Consider the following 18449-nt stretch of genomic DNA (forward strand, 5'->3'; position numbering starts at 1 on the left):
GCTGATGATTCTCACGTGTATCAACCATAACTTTCTCCATGAGTTCTGCCTACATACCAACAACTGTGACGTTGCAGAGTCCCTTCCTGGATCCAGTACTGTTCTCTACCACCACCACATATTTGCCGCTGTGCTCACGCTGTGCCTTCATCAGGCCAAGCGACATGGTGGTCAGCGTGTTCTTGAACATAATGTGTTGGTCAGCCTTAAGCTCCTCATCGTCTCTGTACCATGTGATGGATGGAGAAGGTTTGCCGGTGTAGCGGCCCTGCAGAAGGCAGCTCTCGCCCACACGGAACATGATTTTATCGCGGAAGTCCAGCTCGATGGTCGGCGGCTCTGTGAGAACAGAAGATGAGGACAAAGTCAAACTAGGTGATCCACTGAAGATTACAGAAGGAGACATCTTTTAATCTCTAATGTTTGCTTGTTTGATAACTTTTTTCTGCGTTTATTTATTTTTTATTAATGTAAATGTAAATATAAATATATATACATGTCTCAAAAACAGTATTTTAGTATTTTACCAAGTGGAAATAATTTGTGAATATAAATTAATGAAAAACTGCTTGTAGTGTCCCACAGGGGTGTATTTTAGTTCTCCCTCTAGTCCTCATCTCAAACACTGATTTCTTCAGTCTTATGTTTGCTGATTATACTGGTTTGTTTTCAGTATGTAAAGTAGATTTCCATACAAAGGTTATCAGAAATTAACTGGAAGTGCAATCAATCTAAAAAACTAATTAAAGCATTGGTTAATAATAAGTCCTCACCCAGTTCATCCTTGCAGGTGATTGGTTTGGTGCTGAACGATGGCTTGCTGGGTCCAACCTCGTTGATGGCGATGACCCTGAACTCATAGGTGTCACCCTCTCTCAGGCCATCGAAGGTGTACTTCCTCTCCATCAGCTTCTCCTTTGTCAGTCTGGTAAACTTGTCTTTGCCAATCATACGCGCCTCCAGGGCGTACATAGTGATCTCTGAACCACCATCAAACTTGGGCGCCTTCCAGGTGACGCTGATCAAATCCTTGGTGACCTTGGTGACCTCGAGCTCCTCGGGGCGGTCAGGCACACCTGAGCGGAGCACAGACAGACAGGTGGGTCTTTATATTTGAAGATTTTCTGTTTTCTGTTCAGTTTTAATTCTGCTATCTGCAAAATTTCATGGCTGGATAATGTTAGTTAATTTTTGATGACAGACAATAGCACACAAAAAGACGTCCTGACATTGAATCAATAGAATAAAGATGCACTTATTATTATGTTCTTAGAATTCAGGAACGTGTTTTAAAACATAACTTTCTGTTAAGTAAAGTTTTGACTTTTTTAACTGCAATCTCAAATTTCAGGGTTTTGTTAATTTTCTGACTTTATTCTGACCTGATTTCAGAACTTTGTTCTCATGGCCTCCTAATCCTTTATCTTAACTGAGGAAATTTGTCACCTTTCAGACCTTCAGAGGTCCACTGGTTGCCATGTTTGTTTAACTTACTCATTGGTTCCTTGGCGATAAGCTCGGCTGCAGTCTCCACAAAGGGTCCAATGCCAATGGCGTTCTCAGCAGCCACTCTGAAGAAGTAGGACTTTCCTATGGTGAGGCCATGGGCCACGGCATTCTGTCTGCTGGCTGTAAAGGACAGCGATGTCCAGGCCTTACGCTCGGCCTCCCGCTTCTCAATGATGTAGTTACTGATGGGAGAACCGCCGTCGTTCTCAGGGAAGTACCAGTTGAGCTTGCAGGAATCACTGCTCAGGTTCTCAGCAGTGAAGGGGATACCAACGGGTCCAGGGACATCTGACGGAGGAAACAGTACGGGTTTTATTTTAAAGTATAAAAATACTTAAGTTGCTTAAAATGCTGTTTCATTTTGAAATGAAAACAATATTTTACCCAGAACTTCCACAGTGACGTTCTTCTTCTTCTCCCCTCCAGCGTTCTTGGCGGTCAGGGTGTAGACGCCAAGGTGCCTCCTGATGCAGGGTTTGATGACCAGAGACGAGCTGATGGCTGTTGTCTCCACTTTAGCCTCAGGGGGCAGCGCAGCTCCGTCTCTGCTCCAGGTGACCTCTGGGGGTGGCTGACCTGACACATAGGCAATGATGCGGATTACACCGCCAGCGTGGACCACCATCCGCTCCTTCACCGAGGCGTCCAGGTCAACCTCAGGAGCAACTAGGGAAAAGACATGCAACGTTACGGTCTGCTTCCTACAACCAAACCAGATCAATACAGGTCACACTGCTCAGTGAACAGTGGTTTCTATGACTTTCAGACCCTCTTAGACTCACTGGTTCTGTCGTTGATCTCAAGCACCTCGGGGACTTCTCCTGGCTCACCGTTACCGGCAGCATTGAAGGCCATGACCCTGAACTTGTATTTACCACCAGTCTTCAGACCGGTGATCACGAACCGGGTGCCACGGATTTCGATCTCCTTGGCCTGGAAAACACAAACATGGAGTTTTTGTTATCTTTCTCTGAAGCCATTCCTTTGATCAGTGAAGGTGAAAATGTGGTGGTCTGCTCTCACCTTAACCCAGGCCTCGGTGCCCTCCTCCTTGTACTCCACCCAGTAACCGAGGATCTTGGAGCCTCCATCCTTCAGAGGTGGGATCCATTCCAGGTCCACCGTGGACTTCGTCCAATCAGAAACCTTCGGGGTTGGAGGAGAGGGCGGGGCTACAGGAGGGGACAGACTGGTGGTTAACAACCTGCTCTGTATGTTAAAAACATAAACTTGTGTGATTTCACTGTGTAACTCACAGATGGGATCTCTGGCAAAGATGGGGTCTGTGGGGGGGCTGGCAAGTCCGGGTCCGGCACCATTGATGGCGGAGACTCTGAACAGGTACTGGGAGCCCTCGATAAGTCCACCCACCACGAACGACTCACCCATGCCCATGGGACGGATAGGGTCACGGGTGACACGGGTCCAGCGTTTGCCCGTCGTCTCTTTGCGCTCAAGCCAGTAGCCGGTGATCGGGGTACCGCCATCGTCCTCTGGCTCCTCCCAGTTAACGGTCATGCAGTCCATGGTGACGCTGGTGACTGTGGGCTTCTCACATTGACCGGGGACAGCTGCAGTAGGACGGACAGAAAAGTAAGAGGACCAAAATATTTGTACCAATACAGCATCAGTTTACTTTAGGAGCGCTGAATACTATAATACAGTTTAAAGGAGAACTCTGGTATGTTTAACTCCTTTATTCTAGTCTGACAGCATCATGGAAAGGATCCCTACAGAGAGAGACCTGGAAGATCCTTTTGGTTTAACCACAAACAGCCGTTATATCGCTTTCTGCACACACACTAGGCTATATAACGGCTGTTTGTGGTTAAACCAAAAGGATCTTCCAGGTCTCTCTCTGTAGGGATCCTTTCCATGATGCTGTCACACACTTAGAATAACACTCTGAGCCTGTCAGTGGATCAAACAAGCTCTTTTGGTGGACCTACTGTGTGAGCTCTCCTTCAAATAATCTTTCTTATTAAAGATTTTCCAACCAGGTTTGGAGTCTTGCTGAACAGTACACAGTGGACGGACTGTTAACCGTCGTTCCAGTTTGAAGCCGAGTTTGTAAATGTGGACTTACTGTAGAGGTTTCGAGCCACCTCGGGCTCGCTGTCCAGTGGCTCTCCGACTCCATACTTGTTCTGGGCCATGACGCGGAACACATACTCATGACCCGCCATCAGGCTCTCCACCGTCCAGACCCGCTCTTTGGGCTCGTTGGTGACAAGCACCCAGGTCTTCCTGTTGGCCACGCGTCTCCAGATGACATAGTTTGTGACTTTGGATCCGCCGTCGTCCTTCGGCGGCAGCCAGGACAGCGTGATCCTCTCAGATCCGATCTCCTCAAACTTAATGGGAGCAGAAGGAGGGCCGGGCCGGCCTGAAAAAGACAAACAGAGCGACAAGTTCAGATGACAGAAAAGGTCCAGGTGAGTCATACCTGTGTTAAACTGCTCTCGGGGCCTGTTCACAACTTTTTATCAACCTCTTGCTGCATTCTGTTCATGTTTTTAGATTTTTTTCATTTCCCTTTTTTGTTTAGTTCTGATTTGGGCTTCTCATTTGTTATCTGTTGTCAGTCTCTACGTCATATTAATTGCTGTCTACTTTAGCCAACACTTTAAAGAAAGACCTCTAATCTAAGTCAGTTTTTTTAGCAGCAAATCAAATAAAAAGAACAATAAATAAAAATACAAAATGAGCAATAAAGACTATCGGTGTCAAGAAAAAAAGAGAAATAAAAAGTGAGCTGTGACTGGTGTGTCATTGGGGCAACAAATCAAGAAAACAAATAGAGATAATCTCACTTTTCTGAACTGATACTGATGTATTTTCTTTGCCAGAGCACAAATTCTAATTTTATTCAATAATTTGAATAAATCAAAGTTTTAAAAAATTGTCAGGGCTGTGTAATAGCTCTTCAAATACTGACTTGAAGGTTTTACTCAGTGCTTTTAGAACATCTCCATTAACATGTAATAAAACATGAAACTTTATGATGAAGATCAGCTGTTTTCCACAACAAGAGCTTCATAATTAACATGTGTGAAGGTGAACTGATCACAGGATGAAAACAGACCTGGAACGGATTTAGTTTTTAGTTAAATCTGAGTGAATGAAACCTGAAGACTACTTCATCTTCAGCTCTGATGTTTGTGTGTTCGTACCGAGCACGTTGAGCCTCATCTCCATGGAGGCCTTGCCGAGGCTGTTGGACGCCACCAGTGTGTACAGGCCGGTGTCGGGCCGCTTGCCCTGTTGGATGAGCAGTGTGCAGCTATCGTCGGACACAATCTTGTTGATGTGCTCATCATACTGAACCTCCACCTTCTCGTCAGACTTGTGTGGCGGGGCCTTGTACCAGGTGAGTGTGGGGAAGGGGCAGCCGCGGATCTTGGCCACGATGCTGATGTCGGTGCCCTGCTCCACCTCCATGAACTCCTTCATCTCGATGGACGGAGCACCTGCAGCAGAAACAAACCAGATCACTCAGACTCAAATGTTGTTTCTTCTCCTATGAAGGTCTTTTAGGGAGGAAACACATTGCAGTTAACTGAACAGAGAAAGTATTGTGGCTCAGCACATCCAGGACTTTTTTTTAGATGGATGTTTTATCATTAAGTTGCATTTGCTCCAACTGTGATGGAGTAAATAAATGGAACTTGTGTTCAAAGCAGCTGAACAGTGGAAGTGAAAGTGGAGGTTTAGCCTCACTTATCGGGAAATCCGTCGTTCCACATTTTTAAAGAAGGCTAAGATTTGTGCTTTCACTGCCTTTATGATTGTGACACAACCATGACAAACTGTGACTTTGAGTTGAGCTCCAGCTGAGCGAAATAAAAAACTAACACTTCCAATGTTCTGAAATTAAGGGAATTCTCTGTTTCCTCCATAAAGCATCTGGATGATGGGATATACCCTGACGTTTAGTCCAAAAATACTGGATCCTACTTTTCCCACAATGCAACTAGATGCCAACCCCCAACCCCCTCCCGCTGAGGGTCCTGGTCTTACAGCTCTGGTCCTGGATGACAATGGGTCCGGCCGTGGTGGAGGGCCGGCTGGCCCCGGCCTCATTGTAGGCCACCACTCTGAACTCGTACTCGTCTCCCTCTGTCAGGTCCTCCACCTTGAACCTGGTGGTGTCCACATCTCTCCTGTTACACCTGGAGGTCAAAGCAGGGACAGACGGTTACATTCAGTCCATCAACCAAACCAAAGCTCATCGCTGGATTTGTTTGAGAAGCAAAAGATGAGGACACAAAGTCTCATGGAAGCCAGATCACAATCATTTTAGCGAAAGAAAACCACTCATTCTGAAAAACATTTAAAGTCCAGATAGAGCTGACTCTGGTTTGCACCTTAGTCTTTTTTTGTGATCACAAAATTATAACAGAGTAAGTCGGGAGGACCACATTTCTAAGTGCAAACCACAGACTGGAGACGCTTCTTTCCACAATGGTAAAGCAGAAGTAGTAAAGTCTCCAGATGCAGACGGCAGTTCAAAGAGATCCCAGTTCCACATTTTTGGGGTTAACATGAAAACAGCTGAAGTGTTTAAGGTAAAAAGGATTCAAACTGACTGCAGAATGGCTGACTGGCTGTAAAATCACGATGTCATCAGTAAAGTTTCCAAGGGACCAAAATTTTGGATCTGATCTAAAATAGACCCAAGGAAAACCAAACTAAACCAGGATAATTAGACCTGATCCAGAATGCAGGGGATATAAATAGACCCAAACAGACAAAGCACATTGACTGTTGAAGCAGACTATAACAGAACTATACCCGACCGGATTAGACTCAATATCATTTGGACCTGGTCTGATACGGGAAACCTACTAAACCCATGTAGAGCTCTCAGGTGAAGGTTTACCTCCTCCAGGACTCCTTCTGGCTGCCGCTGGCATCCCAGCAGAGCAGATCAACGCTGTAGTGGGTGACGGGTGAACCGCCGTCATTCTTTGGAGCCTTCCAGGTCAGAGTCACGGTGCCCTTCCTCACACTCTGAATCTTCAACCTCGTTGGGGGGTCGGGAGGATCTGCAGGCACAACAGATAAATAGAAGATCACAAACTGCTGAGAAGAAGCAAGGCCATTATTTTTGATGAATAAAGCACATAAAATATTAAGGACCATTGTATAATGTCTTACTTTACTTAGCAACAGTTTTTTTCAGTAACAACCAAGTTTGTGGAGTATTAAAGTCAGATCTTAAAGACTCTTTGAATTTGTTTCATTATCAATGTATATATCACAGTATCACCTGCAAATAATTGAATATCATGCTGTGATTTTGGTGATTTACAGGGTTAAAATGGATCTGAACTAGCATGTTAAAACACCAAAGTTACAGGATCTAGACCAGCAGCAAGTAAAATTACTGGCTGTTTCTGTTTAAACAAAGAGGACCTTATAGATTGAAGTAAAACTATGGGAGTTATCAGCAAAATGTGCTTTGTGGCAAATTAGTCAATATTCAGAAAAATGTAAAGGTGTAAAATAAATGTAGAAGAATATTAAGTAACATTATGAAAATACGGAAATAAATATCGAATAAAATGTGTACTTAAGTACAGTACTTGAGTGAATGTGCTTCCACCACTGTCCCTGTACATAACACACAAATCTAAATAAACCCAAATACTCTCTACAAAACTGTGATAAAGTATCAAGTATCATGGGTCTGTGTCCAATCTGATTAAATGAAATTTATCTTTGGTTTTCTCTGAGCAGTTAAAACCAGACAGTGCAACACATGATAAAAGAGATCAGACGTACGGATTGGATCTCTGGCTTTGGTGCTCTCCATGGTCTCAACGAACGGACTGAACCCGAAGCGGTTCTCAGCACGGATGCGGAACAGGTAATCCTGACCGTTGATCAGGTCTGCAACTACCAGAGACTGAGCAGCACATGCCGGGTTCACCTGGAAGAACAAAATCAGGGTTGAACTTCAAGTACGAGCGACAACAGTGTGTTATTTCTAAATCCTCATCCTGCTCATATGGAGCAGTCAGCTGTGGGGTTGTACCTTGGTCCAGGCTTTTCCCTCCACTGTCTTCTTCTCGATGAAGTAGCTCTTCACTCTCTCTCCTCCATCACACTCTGGAGGTTTCCAGGTGAGGCGGCAGGTTCCCCTCGTCACGTCACTGACCTTCAGGTCTCTTGGAGGTCCAGGAAGGTCTGCAAATCCACAAAACAAGGCATATAAGATTGGGTGGATTTCACCAAAGTGATGATGGACAGGACGCCCCTGCATTTCCCTCTATGTACTAAATGAGAATGTGAAGCTTTACGTACCGAGCACGTTGACTCTGACTTTGACCACCTTGTGTCCCGCAGGGCTCTCGGCATTGAGGATGTATCGGCCGCTGTGGGTCAGTTTGCTCTCTGGGATCACGATCACTGAGGTCGTGTCGGTGGAGTGGATCTGAGAGGAAACACCAACTCATCAGAAATCACAACTTTATAGATTTAAATTTTTAAAACCACTTTACTTGTTAAAGTGGAAATAGAAAACATTTTAAACATTTATTGTTTGTGCTACTATTGTAAAGACGCTGCTAGCAGCAGGGCTTCTGTCCAAAGCAAGAAACATCTAGAAAAATCCCAGATGCACAGTCAATCCTATGACTGATAGCCGTTAGTTTTGTAGTTTTACCCTCCCACAGCTTCATCCCCCCACTCTGCTCCCAGGCTGTCGATCCCACCAGCCAGATACCTCTGTGTTCCTGGAACTTTGCTAAGATTACTTATTAGATGGCCAAGTTTTAAACTGAACATTTTTGGGCTGCTCCTATAAAGGTATTTCTTTCTTTTGTACATATAAAGAGGTGATAATTTGGGACGCTACTGATTGCTACTGGGTAAAACAAAAGTGCTGTCCTCTTCCTGTTTTGGTTAATGCACTTCCTTTATGCTGTAAATTTAGTCTTACTTTTCCCAAGAAATCACACCAGACAGAACTGCGCTGTGAAAGCGAGGCCCTTAAGGAACCAATCCAAATGCCAATGATGTCATTATTCTGCAGCCATTATGCTGAGCCTCAACAGTTACTTCATAATAAGAAGTTAAGCAAAACGTTGTGTATTTCTACTTTACCGCAAAAATGGACTGAAACAGATTTTTGACTAATTAGTCTGATGATCAGAACACAGGTAGGTTGAATCAATCTCATCACTTTTGGGCTCACAAAAGCAGATCAATTTTTATAGTTTTTGAGCTGCAAATCAGATATCGTTCTGACAAGGTAAAGACAGCAACCATTTAAAGGCTGATGGTCCCACCTCTGAGTCAATGGGCAGTGTGTGGAGTTCGTTCTTCTTCTCTGTCTCTGCGGTTCCGTCAAAGTTCCAGGTGACTTTGGGGATGGGCCGTCCAGTGATGGTGGCAGGAATCCTGACGGTTGTTCCGGCTCTGCAGTTCAGCAGGTCGTGAGCGCTCACGTCCAGAGTCACTGACGGCTCGACTGAAAAACAAACACACAAATAAAAACAGCTTATTAAACCATCGTACTCTGATACATTTGTTCATATTCAGGTGCATTAAATAAAAAAATGTGGGGGGGTACCTGACCCGCGCACCAAGTCTCTTTAATGTGAGAAATAAATGCAAACCATCTATCAGTGTACAGGGTGGTGTCATCAGCATAGAAACAGACATTACAAAGTCCAACTGTAAAATGCATATTATTTATGTCAGAGCAAATCTCAGGGGCCCTCGACTTTATCAGTTTATATTGATTTGAGATCATTTACAGTCTGAACTATCAGAAAGATCTGATTTGAATCAGCTTTTGGCAGAATCATCGAAAGCTTTGGACCTCAGCCTCTTTGACTAAACATAATCAACAGGACAGCAGTTCTTTATGATGAGCCGGTCTGAAGCCTGACTGTTCTGGCTGACAGATGTTTGTTGCTCTTACTCAGGATGTCCTGAACCAGGATGTCGGCTGTCTTAGCAGGCTCGGAGTTTCCAGCAGCATTCACGGCGTAGATCCTGAACTTGCACTTCTTGCCCTCCTTCAGGTCGGGAACGGTGATCTCAGTAGACGGATGGAGCTTGTCAGCGGGGTTCACCCTCCTCCAGTCAGGAGAGCCCTCTTCATGGACCTCAATGATGTAACCCTTAATGGGGCTGCCACCGTCTCTTTCCGGTGGGCTCCAGGTGAGCGTGATGCTGTTCTTGGTCTTGTCTTTAACCTCTGGGGCGCCAGGTGAGCTGGGAGGGTCTGAGAGGAGAGTGGGGGGGGGGGGGGGGGTCAGTCTTTATATGTAAGAAACCAGCTGTCACATTAGCATTAAAAATAAGAAAAGAACCTCCCCAGAACAGTTGTAAGGTTACAGGGGGAGCCAACTATTATGGGCTGCTTTTTGGTGCCATATGGCATAAACTCTCCAAAGGTTCAATTTATTCATCCATCATCAATCATTTTATCATTTTAATTAAAACAGGTGGTAACAACACCTGGAACCAGCAACTTATTTAAGACCTTGTTTCAAAATTCCAAATAAAACAAAAAATTAGGGGTAAATTTATGTGAAACTCAAGACATACAGAAAATGTCAATGTTTCAGTTAGCACAAGCTGTATACATATCCTGGGACAAACTGAAAGGAATGCTTAGAAATCTGAAGATGATTAATTACAGCAAGTCATTCTTGAATTTTACGTGAACATTGAAATAAACAGTGTGATCTTCAATAATTATTAGTCAATCTGACAGAACCATGAAATCTGACATGCGAGTGTCAAGGTGCAAAATGCAAATCTTCAACAGATGAAAAAGAGTTGTTCTACAGCATGTTAGAGGGCTGACACTCACTGCATGGGTCCACAGCGAAGCGGCACTCCGACGCCTCGCTGGGTGGTCCAACTCCTGCAGCGTTGCAGGCTGCAATCCTGAACTGGTACTCGGTTCCTTCGATGAGCCGGAGCACAGTGTACTGCAGGCCCTTCACTGCCGGTTTGGTGACCGGAGCTCGGTTAACACGGCCCCAGTACACGGCGCCGCGCTCCCTCTTCTCCAGCCAGTACCCTTGGATGGTGGAGCCGCCATTGTCCAGAGGAGGGTCCCAGGTCAGGGTCATGGTGGTCGCTGTAGCGGCGATGATTTTAGGATTACGTGGAGGTCCTGGGAGGCCGAATGGATCCCTGAGCTGGACTTTCTCTGAATCGCAGCCATCGCTGACGCCATACTTGTTTTCAGCTTTGATTCTGAACTGGTAGGCACCGTTCAGGTTCAGCTTGTAGACCTGAAGGAACAAAACGGGACTTTTATTATTCTGTTTCTGTTGAGGTGTTAAAGACAGAATCAAATGAAAAATGAATATGTAGTTTTTTGGCTCTGATTTTTTCTTAATAATTTCCAAATAATTCCTTCAAAGTCTCCTGAAAATATTCTGTTACTTTTGTGAATTTAGTTGTTTTGGGTTTAAAAGCTGATTTGAAACTTTGTCTTTTATACATTTTGAATTGTTTATTTATCTGCCAACAAATTGCACATCTTTGTGCAAAAATTACCTTGAATACATAATTAACTGTAATTAATTAGAGCCGCCCATTGAACTAATTCAACACTATGACTTATAATTAGTGCTGCTTTACATCACTGGGAAGTTGTTAGGAATTGATCAACATGTAAATTAAAGCATTACCGGATTTTTGTATTTACTAAATTGGTTTTAAAGGGTTAAATAAGAAATCATCTATTTAAATGGCCAGAAATGTTTGTCATGAATACAGTTTCTTATTTCACACAAAGATCAACTTTCTTCTAAAAAAAATGTATTTTATATGGATTTGTTTAAAGTAGTTCTGCTCTTTCACAGAAACTATTATGTAAATGAAGCAGTCCCCGTTTAGTTTGACTCACCCCGTATCTCCTGTCAATCAGGTTGATGGTCAGAACCTCAAAGTCGGATTTCTTCTTGCTGGCGTCTCGGCGCTCCACGATGTAGTTGGTGATCTCGCTGCCTCCGTTGTCCTCCGGGGCGTCCCAGGTCAGGTAACACGAGTCCGCCTTGATGTCCGAAACCACAACATTCCTCGGAGGAAGAGGACGATCTGAAAACACCGGGTTGGGTTAATGTAGCAAGGTCATCATCGTCAAGGGAAATAAAATAACAAAAACAAGATGTGACTGAAAGCAATTAGTCAAAATGAAAAAAAAAAACTAATGAGAAATGCAAAACTAAAATAGCTTTGATTTTATGGCAGCTCAGTTAGACAGTAAAGTGTAAAATGAGGGAAATTAAACCTGCTAAACTGGAAGACTATTCAGGTTTTGGCTTCGTGGAGATGTTCTTACCATGAATCTCCACTCGGATGACCTGCTGAGCTTTGCCGTAGCAGTTTTCAGCCACCAGCTTGTAGTTGCCCTTGTCCTGTCTGATGGTTTCTGGGATGGCGATCTTTGTTTTCAGAGTTGTTCGGTTCACCTGAAGACGAAAGCCAAAGGGTATGTTTATGTATTATACATAGGACAGTTTCAGTTTTCTGTACAAACACGTAAACTTAAATAGTTCGAAACAAACTTCAAATTAAAGAACAGAGCCTAAAGAGCTTCTCAAGCAAGTCTTCAGCACAGCTGATATGAAAACCTTCGGCTATTCTTAGAGCCAAGAGGGTAAAGTTTGTCCTGACGGTGGCGCTAGAGCAAAAGTCATGGGGCTCTCCAGTCCCACTAAGAAGTGCAACAGCAGGATTTATAAAGATGGTTTGCTATTGTTCGAATTCACCTGAGTTGAATATGATGCAAAACATTAGCACTGATTCACTTCGTCCCAGTGGCTTTACTGATCACAGTGATTCCAAATGTTACCTGTTTAAACGCTGGTGTGACTGGACACAGTCCTGTGCAGGTTTGGGACTTTAACCACCCCATTACCCACAATTCAAAATCAAATCCAGACACGGACTCTGACTCTGGGACTGGGCCTCTACTTTCATGGCAGTCTGGTTTGCAGTTTTTGAAACATCATCTGTTGGAAGCACAGAACGAGTGACTCTATGAACATATGAATCAGTTCTCACCTCCTCTGTTTCCATCGTCATCTTCTGTTCATCAGGCTTCTCGATCACTACGTCGTCCTTCATCCATTGGAGTATGGGCAGTGGGAGTCCCTTCACCTCTGCAGGGATGTCAATGGCAGAACCTTTCTTCACAATGATGGCGTTGCTCTTGAAGAACTTCAGGATGGTGATAACCGGAGGAACTATGGACAAACAGACATTTTTTAGTCATTCAGATCAGCCTGTCAAAGCCAAACAATACGAACAAACAAGTTTCCTCTCAACATGAAGATTCTGAGGGTGAGTTTCGTACTTTCATCGTCCTGGATCTTGGCGGTGATGGGCTTGGATGGATCACCATCGCCAACCTCGTTCGTGGCTTTGACGCGGAACTGGTATTCCTGATTCTCTGACAGGTTCTCGATGGTCCCGCAGCACTCGGTGAAGATCTTGCGGTTTGCCACTTCGAACTCATTGCCATCAGATCTCATCTTCTCTACGTAGTAGCCTCTGATGGGGCTGCCACCGTCGGTGCGAGGGGGCTGCCAGGCCAGTGTGATGGTGCTCTTGCTTCTGTCTGTGTAATGCAGCTTCTCAGGAGCAGATGGAGTACCTGGAACATTGAAGGGGACTTTGGTCAGACCACTCGATCTTCAAGATTCACAAATCGTGTGCACCATTTCTCTGATATGTTATGTTACAAAACTACCACCTGATATCAAAAGTCTGTCATGCTTTGGTGGATTTACCTTTGGGATCCTCAGCCAGGATTGGTCCCAGATCGGCTGGAGCTCCATCACCATACTTGTTCCTGGCGACGACCCTGAAGTCGTACTCCTCGCCCGCCAACAGGCCCTGGATGTCGCACTTGCAGGACGCAACTTCAATAGGCTGTCGGAAGAGTTTCATCTTGGCATCCTTCCTCAGCACTTCGTAGCCGATGATGTCACTGCCGCCGTTGTCCACGGGGTCGGACCAGGTGAGGGTGATGTTCTTCTTGGTCACCATCACAGTCTTCAGATCAACCACTGGTCCGGGGACATCTACAGAAACACAGGCCAGTAAAAATGTCAACTTGTAGGTCTTGAACTGAATATTCTGAAAAGCTTTAAGACCAAAAAGTCAAAAGAACTAAGTGAAACTAATTCCACCGTAAAAAAATTACATGTCAACCTGAGGATTTTAAGTTTCTCCAACATAATGAAGAGTCACCTCTCTTAGCCGTCGGTACCAGGTGAGTTTAAATCAGCAAAATCCGTAAATCTGAAGGTAAAACTTTGGCAGTTCTTCTTTTTCACAGATGATTACTACTGTGATCAGGTGCAGTTGTCCCAAAGGATCACGTTGCAGCCATTGCAGCCCGTTTGGTGGCCGCTGGCTGAGGTGATCTACTGGACCAGTTCCAACACTTTTACTACCTACCAGTCACTCACACACCAGGATGAGGACAGAGAGGACCCAGGTGGAGAAACACCAGAGTTACCTGTTACGTTTCTAAAACATGGTATGACTACTTCAGCGGTTACATGTTTGGGATGAACTGCACTGTTCCTGTGAGATCCCTGTGCTGTTGTGTATTAACACTGACCCATCACGTCCACTTTGGTCTCGGCGGTCTTGGTGCCGCTGCTGTTGGTTCCAGAGATCTGGTACTTTCCGTGATCCGCTCTCACGGCTGTCTTGATGAACAGGGTGCTGTTCTTGCCTTCCGTGTCCACCATCATCCGCTCCTTATCGATGTCGGCTTCGTCTTTGGCCCATTTGACTTCGGGCTGGGGTCGGCCAGTCACCACGGCGGGGAGCCTCAGCGGCTCGCCAGCCTTGATGATGACACCGTTCTTCACTGAGACATCAAAGTCCACAGCAGGAGTTTCTGAAGGACACAGACAGCAATGCTGGGTTGAAGTTCATTAAATTAAGTATTTACATCTTATAATCAGGACAGGAAGAACATGCTTCCTGTAGCCGTAACACTTCCTGCATCCGTTGAGATAAAGGCTTGTGTGTTGGCGTGCCATTTAATGAAACTATACCTTGAGGCTCTTTGACGGTGACAGGTTCAGTCACGCCAGGAGCTCCAGGACCAGCGTTGTTTATGGCGATGACCCGGATGTAATAATCGGCGCCCTCGGTCAGACCGGTCACAGTGTATGTCAGCTCTTTACACCTGAACTCTGTGCTGCGAGTCCACTCCTTCTCTCCGGCCAAAACCTGGGATCACAAAACAAGAGTTCAACAACGCAGGTCCATGACAAAGACTTGATGAAGAACGGCCTTCACACACATCCGGTGCTCCAAGTGCCATCTGGAGTTAAACTGGATCAGTCTTCTGTACCTTCTCCACGTGGTATCCCAAGATGTCTCCTCCGCCGTTGTACAGAGGAGGCTTCCACGCCACGATGACAAAGTCCTTCCCAGTGTCCACGATCCAGGGGGTGGGTGGGCCAGGAGGCACTGGAGGGGTGACAGACACATAATCACCTTTCTGAGGACAGGAATGCTTTTAATATGTTTGATGTTCATTTTATGTCTGTTTCCACTCTGTCCAGGTCAATTCTTTGTCGTGATACACTTTCAGCTGCATTTCTTGTATGAACTGTGCTGCTCAAATAAAGTTATTATCATCGTTATTATTATTATTAAAACACAATTATCAGTCAAACATGTCGCCATCAATTCTCTCTTTTTTAATTAGGGCCAATGATTACGCCAGTGAAAGTGAAAGCAGTGGACACTCAGAGGGAAGGAAATCAAATTCAAATCAAACCAAAATATTCAGCTCTCACTGATCTGGATTTTGTCAAATGTGTGTAAATGACTACAACTACAAATCCATGAAGAAGTTTTGCTGCTTCATGTGGGCTCTTGATTGGACTAGAAAACTTACGGATGGCGTCCATGGCAACGGTGCGGTCGGTGGGCTCGCTGAAGGGCCCGGGCCCAGCCAGGTTCTCGGCACACACTCTGAAGATGTAGGTGAGCCCCTCCATCAGGCCGGTGACCTTCACCTCCAGGGAGTTTAGGAGTGTGTGGTTGACTCGGGTCCAGTGTTTGCTGTTCACCTCCTTCCTCTCGATCCAGTAGCCCAGGATCGGGCTGCCGTTATCCTTCGGCTCCTGCCACGAGATGTGGGCACTGCACGCTGTCACCTCACGTACTCTGGGGGTGTTGGGTGCATCGGGAGGATCTGAGAGGGTGGGAGAAAGGGTAAGTGACTCAATGCTAAAAACAATGCAAAAACTATACAAATTACAAATTTGTAACATGGCTGGTTATCTGCACTGACTTCCCCAATGGATTCAATTCAATATGGACTTGGTTAAATATAAACTGTATTTACTTCTTTTATTCACTTATTTCATTGTATTTATGTTACATGTTGTAATTATTAACTGTTATTTTATTATTATAATTTTTTTTTATAGTCTACACTTGCCATACCATTGACCATCACATCTTATTACAGAGACTGGAACAGCTTTAAGTCCTATTGATCAGATCGATTTCAGTTTGTACACGTTAACAATGAGTCCTCTGTCCACACTAAGGTTAGACATGGAGTTCCACAAGGTTCAGTGCTTGGACCGACACTATTTACCTTATATATGTTTCCTCTGGGTAATATTATCAGGAAGCACTCCATTAATTTCCACTGTTATGCAGATGATACACAATTATACTTATCAATAAAGCCTGATGAATCCAATCAGTTGACTAAACTGAAGTTATTCTGCTCGGCCCCAAACACCTCAGAGACACCTTTTCTACCAACATAACTGCTCTGGACAGCATCACTGTGGCCTCCAGCTCCACTGTGAGGAATCTGGGAGTCTTATTGATCAGGATTTGTCCTTTAACTCCCACATTAAACAGATTTCTAGAACTGCCTTTTTCCATCTACTAATATTGCTAAAACCAGGTGGAGGTGGAGATGATGCAGAAACACTAGTCCACACATTAGTCACTTCCAGGTTGGATTATTTCTGTTCCTTATTATCAGGCTGCTCCAATAAGTCCTTAAAGACTCTCCAGCTGGTCCAGAACGCTGCTGCTCCTGTTCTGACCAGAACTAAGAGAAGAGACCATCTTTCTCCTGTACTGGCTTCTCTTCACTGGCTTCCAGTCAAATCTAGAATAGAGTTTAAAATCCTTCTCCTCACCTCCAAAGCTCTTAATGTTCAGGCTCCATCATATCTTAAAGAGCTCATAGTACCGTACTACCCCACTAGAGCACTGTGCTCCCAGACTGCAGGTCTACTGGTGGTTCCTAAAGTCCTCTAAAGTAGTGATGGAGCCAGAGCTTTCAGCTATCAGGCTCCTCTCCTGTGGAATGCCTCATGTCTGCTTAATGTCTGTTACTAACTTGCTATCTTCCCCAGAGCCTTTCTGTGCTTTTCTCATCTCTCTGGTTCCTGTGGATTCTGGTCCTGGTTCTCCTGCTGTGGTTCTCTGGCTTCATGAATCACTGATGCGGATTGTCGGCCACTCGTCATGTTTTTCAATAGTACCCACTTACCCACCACACTCCTATTGTTAGTGCTATAGTCACTGTTAGTATGTTGGTTGTTGTTTGTGTTGTCTCTCTCTCTCTCTCTCTGTTTTTCTGTCTGTCTGTCTGTCTGTCTGTCTGTCTGTCTGTCTGTCTCTCTCTCTCTCTCTCTCACACTCTCTCTCTCTCTGTCCAAACCTCCACCCAACATGGACCCTGACAGAAGCCGCCCACATTGAGCCTGGGTCTGTTCGAGGTTTCTTCCCGTTAAAGGGGAGTTCTTCCTCCACTGTTGCTCAATATAATATCTGATGCTGCTCATGTGGGGATTCTTGAATCCTTAATTTTGAATTCCTGAATCTTTGGTCTCTCTCTAATTAAAGAGTTTGGTCTAGACCTGCTCTTTATGGAAAGCGTCTTGATAACGCTGTTATGAATTGGCGCTATATAAATAAAGATTGATTGATTGATTGATTGACTTGCTCTGCTTTTCATTGGCTTATCTGTGAGTCACTGTGACTCACTTGAGTCGCTGCACAAACCTGTATGAAAGATACTGTACAAATAATGTTTGAGTGATCAATTGAGGAACTGTAGCTTAAATATTGCGAGACTCCATAAGACTAACGGGGATAAAGCTTCAGGCAGCTTTTTTAAAAAAATCTTGATTATTTCTTTAATTATTTTTTTGTATTAGTATTTTTTTGCAGAAATATTTGGAATTTTTTAGCCAGTCAACCAACTTGGAGTCGAGCTTTAATGTTTCTTCATCCGTCTTTGTTTCTGCTTTTCTTTACTCACCAAACTGGTTCTTGGCGACCAGTGGCTCAGAGATGCATGGCAGGCCGCAGCCGAACTTGTTCTCAGCGGTGACTCTGAAGATGTACTCCTTCCCCTCGATGAGCTTGGTGACGGGGCAGCTGGTGCCCTTCAGGGTGGAGGTGACGGTGATCCAGCCAATCTCTTCGTTCTTGTTGTCTTTCTTCTCCAGGATGTAGTTCAGGATCTCGCTGCCGCCATCGTCCTCTGGAGGCTCCCAGTTACAGATGACTGAGGTGTTCCTGATCTCATCAAAGGTGAAGTTGATTGGAGCGCCAGGTTTGTCTGTGGAGGAGAGTCGACCCAACTAAAGCTGACTGACAACCATGAGGAGGTCATATGACCTGTAGGTTCAGGTATCAAGATGGAAACTTAAGTGCAAACAAGTAAGCTTGTGCCTTACCAAGGACGTTGACATCACAGGAGGCCGTGGCAACGCCGTGAGTGTTCGCCACCTGAATGGTGAAGGTGCCGTGGTCAGCCCTGACAGCATCACGGATCATCACTGCAGATTGACCTCTCTTGGTCTGATCCAGACCCAGACGCTCACGCAGTGGAGTCACAAATTCCTCCTCTGGTTCAGGAACCTGAAGGGAACAGGAATCAATGC

At 44.9% G+C, this 18449-nt stretch overlaps 1 protein-coding gene across 1 annotated transcript in view; it reads right to left on the minus strand.

Annotated features, from left to right (window-relative positions):
• Positions 1 to 18449, minus strand: part of LOC139208920 (titin-like) — a 186561-nt gene that overhangs the window by 62841 nt on the left and 105271 nt on the right. Inside the window, 28 exon segments of the mRNA XM_070838697.1 lie at positions 58 to 339; positions 774 to 1076; positions 1495 to 1797; positions 1894 to 2175; positions 2292 to 2442; positions 2533 to 2681; positions 2766 to 3080; positions 3596 to 3895; positions 4683 to 4979; positions 5530 to 5681; positions 6392 to 6557; positions 7297 to 7444; positions 7550 to 7701; positions 7819 to 7948; positions 8805 to 8986; positions 9443 to 9748; positions 10343 to 10772; positions 11393 to 11583; positions 11828 to 11957; positions 12553 to 12734; positions 12845 to 13144; positions 13281 to 13574; positions 14120 to 14404; positions 14565 to 14742; positions 14867 to 14985; positions 15419 to 15718; positions 17822 to 18124; positions 18243 to 18448. Of these exon segments, the coding sequence (XP_070694798.1) occupies positions 58 to 339; positions 774 to 1076; positions 1495 to 1797; positions 1894 to 2175; positions 2292 to 2442; positions 2533 to 2681; positions 2766 to 3080; positions 3596 to 3895; positions 4683 to 4979; positions 5530 to 5681; positions 6392 to 6557; positions 7297 to 7444; positions 7550 to 7701; positions 7819 to 7948; positions 8805 to 8986; positions 9443 to 9748; positions 10343 to 10772; positions 11393 to 11583; positions 11828 to 11957; positions 12553 to 12734; positions 12845 to 13144; positions 13281 to 13574; positions 14120 to 14404; positions 14565 to 14742; positions 14867 to 14985; positions 15419 to 15718; positions 17822 to 18124; positions 18243 to 18448 (6536 nt within the window).

The sequence above is a fragment of the Pempheris klunzingeri genome, chromosome 10 (genome assembly GCF_042242105.1).
Source record: "Pempheris klunzingeri isolate RE-2024b chromosome 10, fPemKlu1.hap1, whole genome shotgun sequence".
NCBI classification, from domain to species: Eukaryota; Metazoa; Chordata; class Actinopteri; order Acropomatiformes; family Pempheridae; genus Pempheris; species Pempheris klunzingeri.